This window comes from Coregonus lavaretus (assembly GCF_964263955.1).
Source record: "Coregonus lavaretus genome assembly, chromosome: 6".
NCBI lineage: Eukaryota > Metazoa > Chordata > Actinopteri > Salmoniformes > Salmonidae > Coregonus > Coregonus lavaretus.
The window spans coordinates 62794064-62809314 of record NC_139993.1 but is presented as its reverse complement, the minus strand read 5'-3'; the positions used below and the strand labels follow the sequence as shown (position 1 = coordinate 62809314).

The 15251-nt window shown below is 42.0% G+C and overlaps 1 protein-coding gene across 1 annotated transcript in view; it reads left to right on the top strand.

Annotated features, from left to right (window-relative positions):
• The first annotated feature begins 419 nt into the window (after positions 1-419).
• Positions 420-15251, top strand: part of atf6 (activating transcription factor 6) — a 71429-nt gene continuing 56597 nt past the window's right edge. Inside the window, exons 1-6 of the mRNA XM_084163916.1 lie at positions 420-649; positions 3961-4037; positions 9240-9306; positions 9458-9555; positions 10297-10429; positions 10632-10841. Of these exons, the coding sequence (XP_084020042.1) occupies positions 553-649; positions 3961-4037; positions 9240-9306; positions 9458-9555; positions 10297-10429; positions 10632-10841 (682 nt within the window). The 5' untranslated portion in view covers positions 420-552. The remainder of the gene's footprint in view (positions 650-3960; positions 4038-9239; positions 9307-9457; positions 9556-10296; positions 10430-10631; positions 10842-15251) is intronic.

Here is a 15251-nt window from a genome sequence, read left to right as displayed (position 1 = left end):
CATATTTGAGGCAGCTACTGGGGTGAAACTGGTGAATAATTGTGTTTTTTGGGTGTATTTGTGTTTTTAATTTAAATGCATGAATAGAGGCCAAAAAGTCGCTAGACGATTAAATCAGAACGTCAGCTTTCTCTGCATAAATTAACCCTACTAAACCCAATGATGCCCTTCTAACCCTAAACCTACTGATGACAAAATATCTGTCCCTTCACTTTAGGAGTAATATAAAGAATTGCTTTAAATTGGGGTGACGGATATGGCTAATTGTGGGCACCCACTTGTTGAGGAAAATTATACTTTTTAGAACCTGTGCTTTGCTGCAACCTCATGGTGTATCTCGTCATTACAACCACCGAGCGATTTATATATCCTTCTCGGGAGCCGTAGATTTACAGTAAAGCAAGACGTGTATCTTTTTTTCCGTAGAACAGGAAGAACAGTTTTCTCTGAATACGATCCAGTAACATGTGCAACCGATGCTAAGCTTTTGACCTATTCGAATAAGCCATAACCTATTTCTTTACAATCGGTTACTAATGTATTCTAGGAAGTATGTCGTCCGGTTTAATGTTAGACTTCGAGAATCAAGAACAACAACTGATGAACAGTGAAACTGACACCATGTCCATCGACCAGGATGGCGAGTGGGGTAAGCAAGCGTCACTTACTGAAGGCTAACGTTAGCTAGCTACTGTAGCGTTAAAGAGAGCCACTTTTGTCTAATATTGGTTACTCCTCGGAAATGTGTTCCACAAATGTCAACATGTTGGTTATGTTTACCATAGTTATACTCGATCGAATGAATGTGTTCTTCATTTGCCAGCTTGTTGCTAACATGGTAGCTAGTTAGTTATTTAGCAAGCTGGCTAGCTAATTTACTGCCTCAAGTCAGTGACCCCAGGATGCCTAAAAAGAGAAGACGTTTTACAATCTGAATTCTTTACAATCTGAATTCTTTGTAACTATTCTCTCTGCCCTGTACGAATATATTTCGTTTATGACTTCGCTAGAAGAGATACAAAGAATTCAGATTGTAAAACGTCTCCTCTTTTTACTCATAGATATGGCTAGCCTTAGCCCAATATGTACTCTTAAGGAGCCTACCTACTGTTACACCTTAAGCACAGATAAAACAATGAGACAGATATTTGACCGGATGTATAAATGTGAAGCATCCGGTTGGCGTTTCCATTCACTACCAAATATGGTGTTGAGAGGAAGCCCAGTGGCCGGCAGGGGGAGAAGATGGAGCGAGATGGATTTTGCCCGACATTCTGCTAATTTACTCATTGATGAAACATTTGATCGCAATACAGTTTTGTGTTTCTAAAACTAAAATCTGTTACGAACAGAGTGGACTAATTTTTGTAGACTTTACCTTTGCCAAAGTTTGCAAAAAAATTTGGTTGTTTAGAAAGAGCGAATGGAGTTATTGCACACGCACACTTCACAGACCTTTGCCTAACGGAAATATGCAAATACATGCTAGAACGCGCCAATAGGCTCTTGCTAGCTCGTGCTTGTCTCTGCTCACAAGGTGTAATTTTCTCACAGTGGAAACGACAGGCTGTGGTCTATCTTGGGTTAGTTAGAAAAAATCTTCGCCTTAAGGTTCAAGAACCTTGTGTTATTTTCAGAGGTGGACTGGCTCTGGCAGCCAGAACAGCCAAATACTCAATCGAAACGTGAATCGATTCTCAATTGCGATACGGTTCTAGAAACATAAAGCCCTTTACTTTAATATCACATCAAAATAATTTCACTAATGCTAAATATACACTTACTGCACACTGTTTTAACCAGCTTTATCACAGTCGCAGCCGACAGTATTCTTCAGCGATAACACGTAGTAAATCTGTAGTCTATTGATACGTTTACATTTACATTTACGTCATTTAGCAGACGCTCTTATCCAGAGCGACTTACAAATAGGTGCATTCACCTTATAGCCAGTGGGATAACCACTTTACAAATTTTTGTATTTTTGTCTTTTTTTTAAAATCTTTTTGTTGTTGTTGATAAACTGGGTAAATGAAGATGTAGCCTAGGCCTATTCACAGTACAGGTGAATGCATATTCAATAGGAGTGCGTGCATGCATTGAGTTATTGAGCTTGTTTTAGCTGATTTCATGGGGCTACAGATTAAAAGCAATCTGTTTCCCTTCCATTTGGGACTTATTTTATTATGCTGATCAACAACATTTGCATAGAAGAAGCAATCTCTTTTATAAAAGTGTGCACCGTCTCTTTAAAGGGGCAATCAGCAGTTGCTACATCCATTTTTGGACTTATAAATTAATAATATGTATCCATTGATTCTTAAAGAATATATCTTATAAATGCCTCATGAGCTTAGTTCAACTGTCACACACCATCAGAACCCAAAATACAAGCTTGTTTTAATCCAACGGTGTAAACAAAGAAAATGTAAACAAACACTATATAGCCTCAAAACATGGTTAAAAATATTATTTTGTAAATCATGGATGGTCAGTCCTTGCATCCATAGCGCTGTCTATGAATTTGAGATCATCCCTCAGCTTTTCACTCTACCAGGGGCAAAGCTTTGATATCGTTTCAGCTTCTGATTGCTGCTTTAAGACCCATGACATTTACACACAGTCAGTCCGAGGCTCGAGCAAAGATGATCTTGACTGGTGGAGACAAAGTGAATGAATGAAGTTTTTGGTGACAATCAGCTTTGTAATCAGCAATACTTTGCGTTATTGTGTGCATATTATCACAAACAAGGTACTAGGGTAGTGAATTGGTTTTATCTTCAGCCGTAAGCTAGCAAGGAAAGTTAGCCAACAAAGCTGGAAGCTACCGGTACCTTCTTGCATTGTAAAGTGTTCTAGCCTTAAATGGACATTGTTTTGCAAACATTAATTAACAGTTTCAAAATTTCTACATGCCGTTTTGTATTATTCAAGTGTGTTAACGTCTGTGTAACATAAGTGGTGATGCAGTCTAGACTCAGTGAGTGCAGTGATTCCTCAGGACAGGCTACAGCAGGGTTCTCAATGAGTGCAGTGATTCCTCAGGACAGGCTACAGCAGGGTTCCCAATGAGTGCAGTGATTCCTCAGGACAGGCTACAGCAGGGTTCCCAATGAGTGCAGTGATTCCTCAGGACAGGCTACAGCAGGGTTCCCAATGAGTGCAGTGATTCCTCAGGACAGGCTACAGCAGGGTTCCCAATGAGTGCAGTGATTCCTCAGGACAGGCTACAGCAGGGTTCCCAATGAGTGCAGTGATTCCTCAGGACAGGCTACAGCAGGGTTCTCATGTTGCTCCGGGGGTCGCATTCTGTCTTCAACCAGGTCCGAAGGGCCACACTGAAAATGGGTTATATTTCCTCATGGTCAAAATTAGCAAAGAAATAGTCTTCTATCCATCGTTTTTGGATTTTTTTTGATGCTCTGTGACTGTCTAGCTTTCATTTTGGTGATTTTTAGCGAACTGGAAAGAAAATGTGCTATGAATGTTGGTCATTATCATTTCTACAAAGTTTTGATTTAGTTTGAGTGATTTTAAAGCTCATTCCAATTATTACAAACAGGAAAACGTAAATGGAATGTTTCCTAATTTGATTAAACAAGTGGGCCATCAGTTATGCATTAACAATGTGTAAATAATAGGTGAATAGCCATATCTATGACTAAGAGAAGACGTTTACAATCTGAATTCTTCTTTGTAGCCCCATATGGCTAAACTGTGATTAGCTGTCTGACCTGACGTTGTGGATAACTATCTGAAACATAAACTAGCCTTTGATGAAAACGGTAGTTAGTCTTTGGCGAAGGCAACTAAGTATTGTTTTCAATACCACGGGGGGCCAGTATGAAAAAATAAAATAAAAAATGTATGCACTGGATAAGAGCGTCTGCTAAATGACTAAAATGTAAAAATGTAAGGCTACTGTTGAATCAGACGTGTGTGTCTGTCTCGCTCATGCAGACATCAGCCTGTTTGACGAACTGGACAACCTTGGAGATGCAGACGAACTTCTTCAGGCCTTGGAGTGCGTCGGATATGTAAGTACAGGACAACACATGTACCCTCCAGGCAACACTGTCCCTTAAATTGGAACTGACAGCGTTTTAACTACTTTGCAGCTATGAAATAAACAGACAATCGTAATATCATAAAAAAAAATATCAAATTCCCAGTTTATGCTACAAAACCAATAGGTTCTATTTGACTATAACTTCCATGACGTACAGTAAGACATTGTTGGCAGAATAGATGGATGCAGTTCAATGCATGACTAATATAATTCACCAATAAATGTCTTGGAAGTCCAACAAATATTGCTATCAGGTTTTAAATCAAAGCTGGCCTGTTACATTGTTTGCTTCCTCCAGACATTCGGAATGCACTGTTTCAGTTTCAATTACTCAATATGTTGGGCAAAAAACAGACGAATGTAACTAAGGCTGGGAATGCCAATACAATCAAACTAGCAATGGCAATGATCACAGGTCAGTCTTAACATGGCTAATAGGCTAGCTTACACTACCAGTCAAAAGTTTGGACACCTACTCATTCAAGGGTTTTTCTTTTTTTTTAAACAATTTTTTACATTGTAGAATAATAGTGAAGACATCAAAACTATGAAATAACACATCATGTAGGAATCATGTAGTAACCAAAAAAGTGTTAAACAAATAAAAATATATTTGAGATTTGAGATTCTTCAAATAGCCACCCTTTGCCTTGATGACAACTTTGCACACTCTTTGCATTCTCTCAACCAGCTTCACCTGGAATGCTTTTCCAACAGTCTTGAAGGAGTTCCCACATATGCTGAGCACTTGTTGGCTGCTTTTCCTTCACTCTGCCGTCCGACTCATCCCAAACCATCTCAATTGGATTGAGTTCGGGGGCTTGTGGAGGCCAGGTCATTTGATGCAGCACTCCATCACTCTCCTTCTTGGTAAAATACCCCTTACACAGCCTGGAGGTGTGTTGGGTCATTGTCCTGTTGAAAAACAAATTATAGTCCCACTAAGCCCAAACGAGCTTCACGGTGGGAAATACACATACGGAGATCATCCGTTCACGCACACCGCGTCTCACAAAAACACGGCGGTTGGAACCAAAAATCTAAAATTTGGACTCATCAGACCAAAGGACACATTTCCACCGGTCTAATGTCCATTGCTCGTGTTTCTTGACCCAAGCATGTCTCTTCTTATTATTTGTGTCCTTTAGTAGTGGTTTCTTGCAGCAATTCGACCATGAAGGCCTGATTCACACAGTCCCCTCTGAACAGTTGATGTTGAGATGTGTCTGTGACTTGAACTCTGTGAAGCATTTATTTGGGCTGCAATTTCTGAGGCTGGTAACTCTACTGAACGTATCCTCTGCAGCAGAGGTAACTCTGGTTCTTCCATTCCTGTGGCGGTCCTCATGAGAGCCAGTTTCATCATAGCGCTTGATGGTTTTTGCGACTGCACTTGAAGAAACTTTCAAAGTTCTTGAAATGTTCCGTATTGACTGACCTTCGTGTCATAAAGTAATGATGGACTGTTGTTTCTCTTTGCTTATTTGAGCTGTTCTTGCCATAATATGGACCATCTTCTGTATACCCCCCCTACCTTGTCACAACACAACTGATTGGCTCAAACACATTAAGAAGGAAATAAATTCCACAAATTACCTTTTAAGAAGGCACACCTGTTAATTTAAATGCATTCCAGGTGACTACCTCATGAAGCTGGTTGAGAGAATGTCAAGAGTGTGCAAAGCTGTCATCAAGGCAAAGGGTGGCTTTTTAAAGAATCTCAAAAATAAATATATGTTTTGGTTACTACATGATTCCATATGTGTTAGTTCATAGTTTTGATGTCTTCACTATTATTCTACCATGTAAAAATAAAGAAAAACCCTTGAATGAGTAGGTGTGTCCAAACTTTTGACTGGTAGTGTATCTATTTAGTTAGCTATTTATTTAGCAAGCTAAAAAAAAATGGAGTGTACTGTTAGCTAGTTAGCTAGCTAGCTGCTGGGAGGATGTTGTCATTGGACGAGTGGGTGAGTGGCCAACCTTTTCTCCCCCATATCGTTAGAGATGCAGGTATATTGAGTTAATTCAATTCATTTGAATGTATGTTTTTTGCGCGATATTCCAAATGCCTGTATCGCAACAATGAAAGTTTTGTTAATTTTAGTTTTTATGAGCGTTTATTTCCGCTTGTTCTCATGTTGCATTTTTGGTCTCGTCTCCTTCGCTCCTCTGTGCTGTTTGCACCTTCCCATTTACACCAGAGATAATGTATATAATGACGAGATGCATGTCTCTGCCCTAACAATGGGAGTCGTTGTCCCAAAGGCGGGAAGGCAAGCTTAGGTCCAAAATAAGCCCATAGAAACGCAGTCGCCTTATTTTGGACATATTTTAACGAGAGTGAAACCTCCCGCTTCGCTTCTTCCTCTATGGTTTACACCAGGGTTCTTCAATTCCGGTCCTGGAGGTTCCGAGACACCTCTGTTTTTCATCCTCTCCTTCTAATCAGGGGCTAATTCAGACCTGGTACACCAGGTGAGTGCAATTAACTACCAGGTAGAAATAAAAAAACAGAAGTGTTTCGGCCCTCCAGGACCGGAATTGAAGAACCCTGGTTTACACACACACCAAGCCCCTCCCCCTGCCTCTCACGCCAACAAAGTTGAAAGATCACATCTTCCTCTCTGACAAGCGGTTTCAACAGCTATTTTTTATATTTTTGGGGTCCAACAGAATCGATCATATGGACACTAAAACACATTGAACCATTATTTTACTGTAATAGAGGAGATGTTTACTTTTCTAACAGTACCCATTTTATGTCTCAACTACTCAAATTGCGTGCAGAGCAGACACTGATTAAACGAGAGTATCAATGAGCATTGATTCTGGAAAATGAATGCTTAGTTTGTCGCGTGCGGCTTTGGGGTACAGCTAGCAGTATTTGATATACTAGCTGTCTAGTCTGTGTTTTATAAAGGTGGCTTATGGTAGAGAAATGAGCATTCAATTATCTGGCAACAGCTCTGGTGGACATTCCTGCAGTCAACATGCCAATTGCACGCTCCCTCAAAATTTGAGACATCTGTGGCATTGTGTTCTGTGACAAAACTGCAAATTTTAGAGTGGCCTTTTATTGTCCCCAGCACAAGGTGCACCTGTGTAATGATCATGCTGTTTAATCAGCTACTTGATATGCCACACCTGTCAGGTGGATGGATCATCTTGGCAAAGGAGAAATGCTCACTAAAAGGGATGTAAACAAATTTGTGCACAAAATGTGAGAGAAATAAGGTTTCTGTGCGTATGGAAAATTTCAGGGATATTTTGTTTCAGCTCATGAAACATGGGACCAACACTTTACATGTTGTGTTTTATATTTTTGTTCAGTGTATAAAGATTAGCTGGCTAATCACTAGCACGTGGGCTTGAGAGGTTGTTGATGAGACCTGTTGAGACCTGTGTTAATTTCCTATAGCCTAATAAGAAGTTAGTCATTATTAGTGAATGTGCATTATGCATTGTTCTAGTTAAATTTGTAACAAAAAAATTGCATTTTCATAGACAGACTTGAAAGCCAGATCTGTGATTATTGCAACAACAACAAAACAGGTTAAACTATTTTGATAAAATCATTAAATTATGAGTGGGTCTTATGGCTGTGGAAGGCTTATATCTAGCCTAGGTATAATTTCACAAGCCCTGAATTCATTAGATTATTGCTGACTGTTTGAAATGCAGTGTATTTTACCTTTAATTGTACAACAACGCTTATTTAGAGAAAACATATACAAAATTGATATATATATATATATATATATATATCGTGAATCGCCCATAGGTTTGAAAAAATCGAGATATTGCTATTGAATTTTCACTAATGCCTTACTGTACGTAATAACCAAACATTCTATGTATGAAAACCTGAAAATGACCATATTTAAATGCTCGCTTGTCAGAAAATGTACAAAGAAAAAAAAAGCATCATATTCTTCCTTTGGTTGTACAGTACCAGTCAAAAGTTTGGACACACCTACTCATTCAAGGGTTTTTCTTCAAGTGCAATCGCAAAAACCATCAAGCGCTATGATAATACTGGCTCTCATTAGGACCGCCACAGGAAAGGAAGACCCAGAGTTACGTCTGCTGCAGAGGATAAGTTCATTAGTTACCAGCCTCAGAAATTGCAGCCCAAATAAGTGCTTCACAGAGTTCAAGTAACAGACACATCTCAACATCAACTGTTCAGAGGAGACTGCGTGAATCAGGCCTTCATGGTCGAATTGCTGCAAAGAAACCACTACTAAAGGACACCAATAATAAGAAGAGACATGCTTGGGCCAAGAAACACGAGCAATGGACATAAGACCTTTGGTCTGGAGACCAAATTGGAGATTTTTGGTTCCAACCGATGTGTCTTTGTGAGACGCAGTGTAGGTGAACGGATGATCTCCGCATGTGTATTTCCCACCGTGAAGCATGGAGGAAGAGGTGTTATGGTGTGGGGGTGCTTTGCTGGTGACACTGTCTGGGATTTATTTAGAATTCAAAGCACACTTAACCAGCCCGGCTACCACAGCATTCTGCAGCGATACGCCATCCCATCTGGTTTGGGCTTAGTGGGACAATCATTTGTTTTTCAACAGGACAATGACTGAAGACTCCTCCAGGCTGTGTAAGGGCTATTTGACAAAGAAGGAGAGTGATGGAGTGCTGCATCAGATGACCTGGCCTCCACAATCCCCCGTCCTCAACCCAATTGAGATGAGTTGGACCGCAGAGTGAAGGAAAAGCAGCCAACAAGTGCTCAGCATATGTGGTAACTCCTTCAAGACTGTTGGAAAAGCATTCCAGGTGAAGCTGGTTGAGAGAATGCCAAGAGTGTGCAAAGCTGTCATCAAGGCAAAGCGTGGCTACATTGAAGAATCTCAAATATAAAATATATTTTGATTTGTTTAACACTTTTTTGGTTACTACATGATTCCATATGTGTTATTTCATAGTTTTGATGTCTTCACTATTATTCTACAATGTAGAAAATAGTAAAAAATAAAGAAAAACGTTTGACTGGTACTGTATATGAACAGATTTTAATAAGATTCCATGTTGCTAAAACACTGTCAGTTCCACTTTAGAAAATCTCAACAGACAATTTTCACAGTGAACCGTCATAATGTGAAGTACAGTGATTGGAAGTGATTACGTGTCTGCTCTGTTTCCCTCGAAGGCCCCTGACCTCGACTTTGACATCGACCTGCCTCCCTGGAGCACCGATACAGGCAGCACTTACACAGGTATTTCCTAATACCTGTCTGATCATGTCTATGGTATAATGTGATATTGTATTGGCCAAAAAAATTGTTTTTAAACATGTTGTCAGTACCAGTATTTCTCTCATGGAAATGTGAGCGTCTTGACAAGAGCTCTGTGTCCTTGTGTCTGCAGATGGCGACCTGAGTGTGGACTCTCTCTCTCCTGCCCATACCATGAGCTCTGTCCCCTCTCCTGCATCCCGAGAGGCCCAGTCACCTTACTCCGTACAAGTGAGTCACCTGTCTCTCTCTTCAGTGTGTTTCACTGTAGGTCATTTTTTTTGCGTTTATGTGTTTGATGTGCCTATTTTGTATGGCTGTGGGTATTTCCCCAGTGTGCGTCTAGGACCATCTGTGTTAGTCCCATGTGGTGCCATCACACACGTTGCTGCCTCTGCCATCTGCTCTCACAATCCACACACACACACACGCACCACACACACACACGCACTTGAGCACCTCATTAAGGAATGTCTGAAGCACCTTGTCAGACTAATTATCCACCGTCTGCCAGAGGTGTGGCCCCGCCCCCTCGTTAAAATGAGGTGATGACAACTCTGGCCAAATTAACATAATGTAGCAGGCAGTTGTTTTCACAGCGTGTCAAAAAGAGGACCTTAGATCTTCTCACCCTACACTGCACATGTTTGTTTATCCTGCCTTAATGATCAAGGACATTTGTGCCTGCATCTCAAAAGATATTTGGATGTTACCGAGGCATCAGTCTTCAAGAGCTTTGTAATTCCTTTTAGCAAGATATTCGGCAGAGGATGGGCGTCTTCCTTGGCCATACATCTATACATCGGCATTATAAAACGAAAATATTTTTGCAGTGGGGGGCCACAATTTAGCAGTGGTGGTGCGCCGCTGCTAAATGCATATGGGGGAAACGCTGGACCTTTCGGAGGTATTGTAAAACCTCATACTGTAGTCAAGCATAATGACCCCCCGTCTCTCTGCTGCCCTCTACAGGATGATCTAGCCCTATCTCCTCAGCCCCAGCCCTCTCCTGCCGTCTCTGTCTGCTCCGAGTCCAGCGGCTTCTCAGAGCCCCCCATGCCCCCGGCTAAGAGGGCCCCCAAGAGGACCAGCCAGGCCGCGCGAGGTGAGGACTCAAACCAAACATTAGTACAACCAAACAACAGAGATGTTTATTGGTTCAAATACATTCGCTTTCAATGGACCAAATACTTTGTCTCTCCAATTGTTATGAAACATACAACGCAAAGTGCCTTGAGCATCTGGGAAAAAAAGCTCCATAAAAATCGAAACGGTTATCAATTATGATCCGTCTCCCACTCTCACAGTCAAGCCAGCCCAGCCAGTGAAGAGGCCTATCCAGCCCACCCCCAAGGTGTCCATCCAGCCCAGACCAGTTCTAACAGCCGTGCCCCACCACGCTGCGGGCCCTCTCCAGACCAAGACCATCATCATCCAGCCCCTGCAGACCACCCTGCTGCCTCACCCTGCTGTGGTCAAACCTGCCCCTGTCAGTATACAGCCAGCGCCACCTATAGGTGAGTCTAAAACTGCACTCACTACACTATAATACACATTATATACTGGGTGGTTGGAGACCTGAATGCTGAAAGCCGTGTTATATGAGACAGTATACCACATGTATGACAAAACATTTATTTTTACTGTTCTCATTTATACTTGTAACCAGTTTATAATAACAATTATAAACTGGGTGGTTCGAGCCCTGAATGCTGATTGGCTGACAGCCGTGGTATACCACGGGTATGACAAAACACTTATTTTTATTGTTCTAATTACATTGGTAAACAGTTTATAATAGCAATAAGGCACCTCAGGGGTATAAAATAAACATTTAATAAAAATATAAATAAATAAAAAAGAAGTAACAAATAATTAAAGAGCAGCAGTAAAATAACAGAAGCGAGGCTATATACAGGGGGAACCGGTACCGAGTCAATGTGTTGGGGTACCGGGTAGTCGAGGTAATTGAGGTGTCATGAGGCCTCATGATGGAATGTCCTTTTCATAGGAGTCGAGGGAGACTGGCAACAATGGAGTAGGTGTCACAAGGGCACTTGTGTTGCATGACACGCTTTTATTCGGAGGTCTTGCCTGACAAGCAGGTGGTAAATAAGACGTGGTAAACAAGCCGTGGTAAACAAGCCGTGGTAAACAAGCCGTGGTAAACAAGCCGTGGTAAACAAGCCGTGGTAAATAAGCCGTGGTAAACAAGCCGTGGTAAACAAGCCGTGGTAAACAAGCCGTGGTAAACAAGCCGTGGTAAATAAGCCGTGGTAAATAAGCCGTGGTAAACAAGCCGTGGTAAACAAGCCGTGGTAAACAAGCCGTGGTAAACAAGCCGTGGTAAATAAGCCGTGGTAAATAAGCCGTGGTAAATAAGCCGTGGTAAATAAGCCGTGGTAAATAAGCCGTGGTAAATAAGCCGTGGTAAATAAGCCGTGGTAAATAAGCCGTGGTAAACAAGCCGTGGTAAACAAGCCGTGGTAAACAAGCTGTGGTAAACAAGCTGTGGTAAATAGCAAGTGAACAGTCAATGAAATGATTTTTGGAGGTGGCTAAACCATCGCAATCACATTGCCGGACATGTTATGATACCCACCTTTTACTACATCTGGTAGGTCCTGGCATCCGTTCATGACCCGAGGATCAGTCTGGCACTTCGTCTAACAGAAAAAACAGGGTCAACGATTGTCATCATACCTCAATTATAAACGTAGCTCGAGAAATAAAAGTAATCTCGTTTGGAAGCTAAATCTATTACATTTTTTACATTTACGTCATTTAGCAGACGCTCTTATCCAGAGCGACTTACAAATAGGTGCATTCACCCTATAGCCAGTGGGATAACCACTTTACAATATCTTTTTTTTTTTTTTTTTTTAGGGGGGGGGTAGAAGGATTACTTTATCCTATCCCAGGTATTCCTTAAAGAGGTGGGGTTTCAAATGTCTCCGGAAGGTGGTGAGTGACTCCGCTGTCCTGGCGTCGTGAGGGAGCTTGTTCCACCATTGGGGTGCCAGAGCAGCGAACAGTTTTGACTGGGCTGAGCGGGAACTATGCTTCCGCAGAGGAAGGGGAGCCAGCAGGCCAGAGGTGGATGAACGCAATGCCCTCGTTTGGGTGTAGGGACTGATCAGAGCCTGAAGGTACAGAGGTGCCGATCCCCTCACAGCTCCATAGGCAAGCACCATGGTCTTGTAACAGATGCGAGCTTCAACTGGAAGCCAGTGGAGTGTGCGGAGGAGCGGGGTGACGTGAGAGAACTTGGGAAGGTTGAACATCAGACGGGCTGCGGCATTCTGGATGAGTTGTAGGGGTTTAATGGCACAGGCAGGGAGCCCAGCCAACAGCGAGTTGGAGTAATCCAGACGGGATTTACAGATGTAGACTGACGGGCTCCAGATTGGATTCGATTCAGGCCGGTGACACCGTTACACTACGCAACCAACTGTGACATGTTTTGCTATGGCCCTGGGTTGGTTTAAGTTTGTTTCTGCTAGTTAGTACACTGTTGTAGTCAGACAAAAGTTGGCTAATACTACCACCGCTGCAGCCAATATTTATTTGTGCTCTAGAAGTGGGTTGCTCCTCGGAGGCTAATGTGACTGTTTAGTCTAAATTACACTCATTTAGAATGGAATGGAAGTGACTGCTTTTGATAAAAAAAACACGTTATCTGCCTTCCCAATGAAAATTAGTTTTAAAATTCAAACACTTATTTTATGGGAAAGAGATGTTGTATGTTTTCTGGACAATGCAACTCGCTGCCTTGTTGACAACATGACCGAGCGGAGCAGATTAGCTTACTGTTTGATTTGAGAAGGGCGATCCTCCCTCCCTGCGTTCTCCCGATGACGTGATGGGCCATTGTCCGGTTCAACCTCGGCCAGTGTAGTAGGGAAGCGATGTGGGCGGAGGGGAGATTTGCACGTGGCACTTGGCAAAAGGGGGCATGATCTGTTGACATAATTGTATATCCAAACCCAACCTTAATTTACTCGTTGTGACGCACTGAGGTTCCAAAACTCAGTTTTAGACTAGACTGACTTTTATCCGTCCTAAATTATCCTATTTACACTCTGTAGTCAATTATGACTCTATAATAAATGTTTCTGACTCATATTGATGCCACGTTGGTTGGTTTTTAGGGGCAATCGATCTTTAAAGCATTAGGGAGGTTTTTGGGTGAGCGTTTGGGAGGGTGTTGTGTGTGTGTTGGCCAGCAGGTGTCACCCTATCTCTACTTTCGTTGCCCCTACATTTAGGATCTGGGTTTAATCATGTGTGAGTCAGTGTTTTAGTAGTGTTTCCTTTCCTCGGCCCACCAGCCTGTGTTTCATTCAGACTGTTACCAATCTGTTCCTCTACCTGATCCTCTACCTCAGCTGAGTCTGGGCCAATACAAACAGTTATGTCACAGTCCGCCCGGGACTAAACCAACACTGTGGAATATCTGACCTCTGTAGACTTGAATGTGAATTTGAACCACAATCAAAACCTGTTTTTAGTTTGGCATTTGAATAGAACTCTCTCTCTCTAGATCAGGGCTCTCCAACCCTGTTCCTGTAGAGCTACCATCCTATAGGTTTTCACTACAACCCTAATCTAGCGCACCTGATTCTAGACAATTAGCTGGTTGATAAACTGAGTCAGGCTAGTTACAACTGGGGTTGGAGAGCCCTGATCTGCCCATCTTAATATTTTCTTTTTATTGGCCAGTCTGAGATATGGCTTTTTCTTTGCAACTCTGCCTAGAAGGTCAGCATCCCGGAGTCGCCTCTTCACTGTTGACGTTGAGACTGGTGTTTTGCGGGTACTATTTAATGAAGCTGCCAGTTGAGGACCTGTGAGGCATCTATTTCTCAAACTAGACACTCTAATGTATTTGTCCTCTTGCTCAGTTGTGCACCGGGGCCTCCCACTCCTCTTTCTATTCTGGTTAGAGCCAGTTTGCGCTGTTCTGTGAAGGGAGTAGTACACAGCGTTGTACGAGATCTTCAGTTTCTTGGCAATTTCTCGCATGGAATAGCCTTCATTTCTCAGAACAAGAATAGACTGACGAGTTTCAGAAGAAAGTTATTTGTTTTTGAGCCTGTAATCGAACCCACAATTGCTGATGCTCAAACTCAACTAGTCTCAAGAAGGCCAGTTTTATTGCTTCTTTAATCAGCACAACAGTTTTCAGCTGTGCTAACGTAATTGCAAAAGGGTTTTCTAATGATCAATTAGCCTTTTAAAATGATAAACTTGGATTAGCAAACACAACGTGCCATTGGAACACAGGACTGATGGTTGCTGATAATGGGCCTCTGTAAGCCTATGTAGATATTCCATAAAAAATCTGCCGTTTCCAGCTACAATAGCCATTTACAACATTAACAATGTCTATACTGTATTTCTGATCAATTTGATGTTATTTTAACGTTTGAATGGTAGTGTAGGTCTTAACGACCTTCGCTTTAGGCGATCTGAGGGAGCTCTACAAAACATTTTTTTTAAACACAGAAGGGGTTCGGAATGTTTCAGCCGACTCGTTGCCCTAAACGAGTACCTGAAGAAACTTTGCAACGACAGGAATGTCTCCTTTTGATTGGCTGTGGGAGCAACCAGCACTTTTTAAAAAGAGACAGGATTCACCCTAACCGCAGGGGTTCCAGGATTGTTTCCAGCAACATCACAAACTGTTTTAGAGACTGACGGACAGGTTCTGGTAGCGCTCCAGTTCTCCCTGTCAGAATAAGCAACAGAGGACATGGAAACCATATCAACTCCCGTAGAAATGGCACCATGGTCATTGTGAGTAACCTAATTTATGTTCCTCTTACTCCGCCTTCTAGTGAGTTTATACAAACTGTCATATCCTACCGTTCTGATAGATTGGAGACTGTCAGAAAACGTGGTTGTAACGTTAATAATTTGGTTGT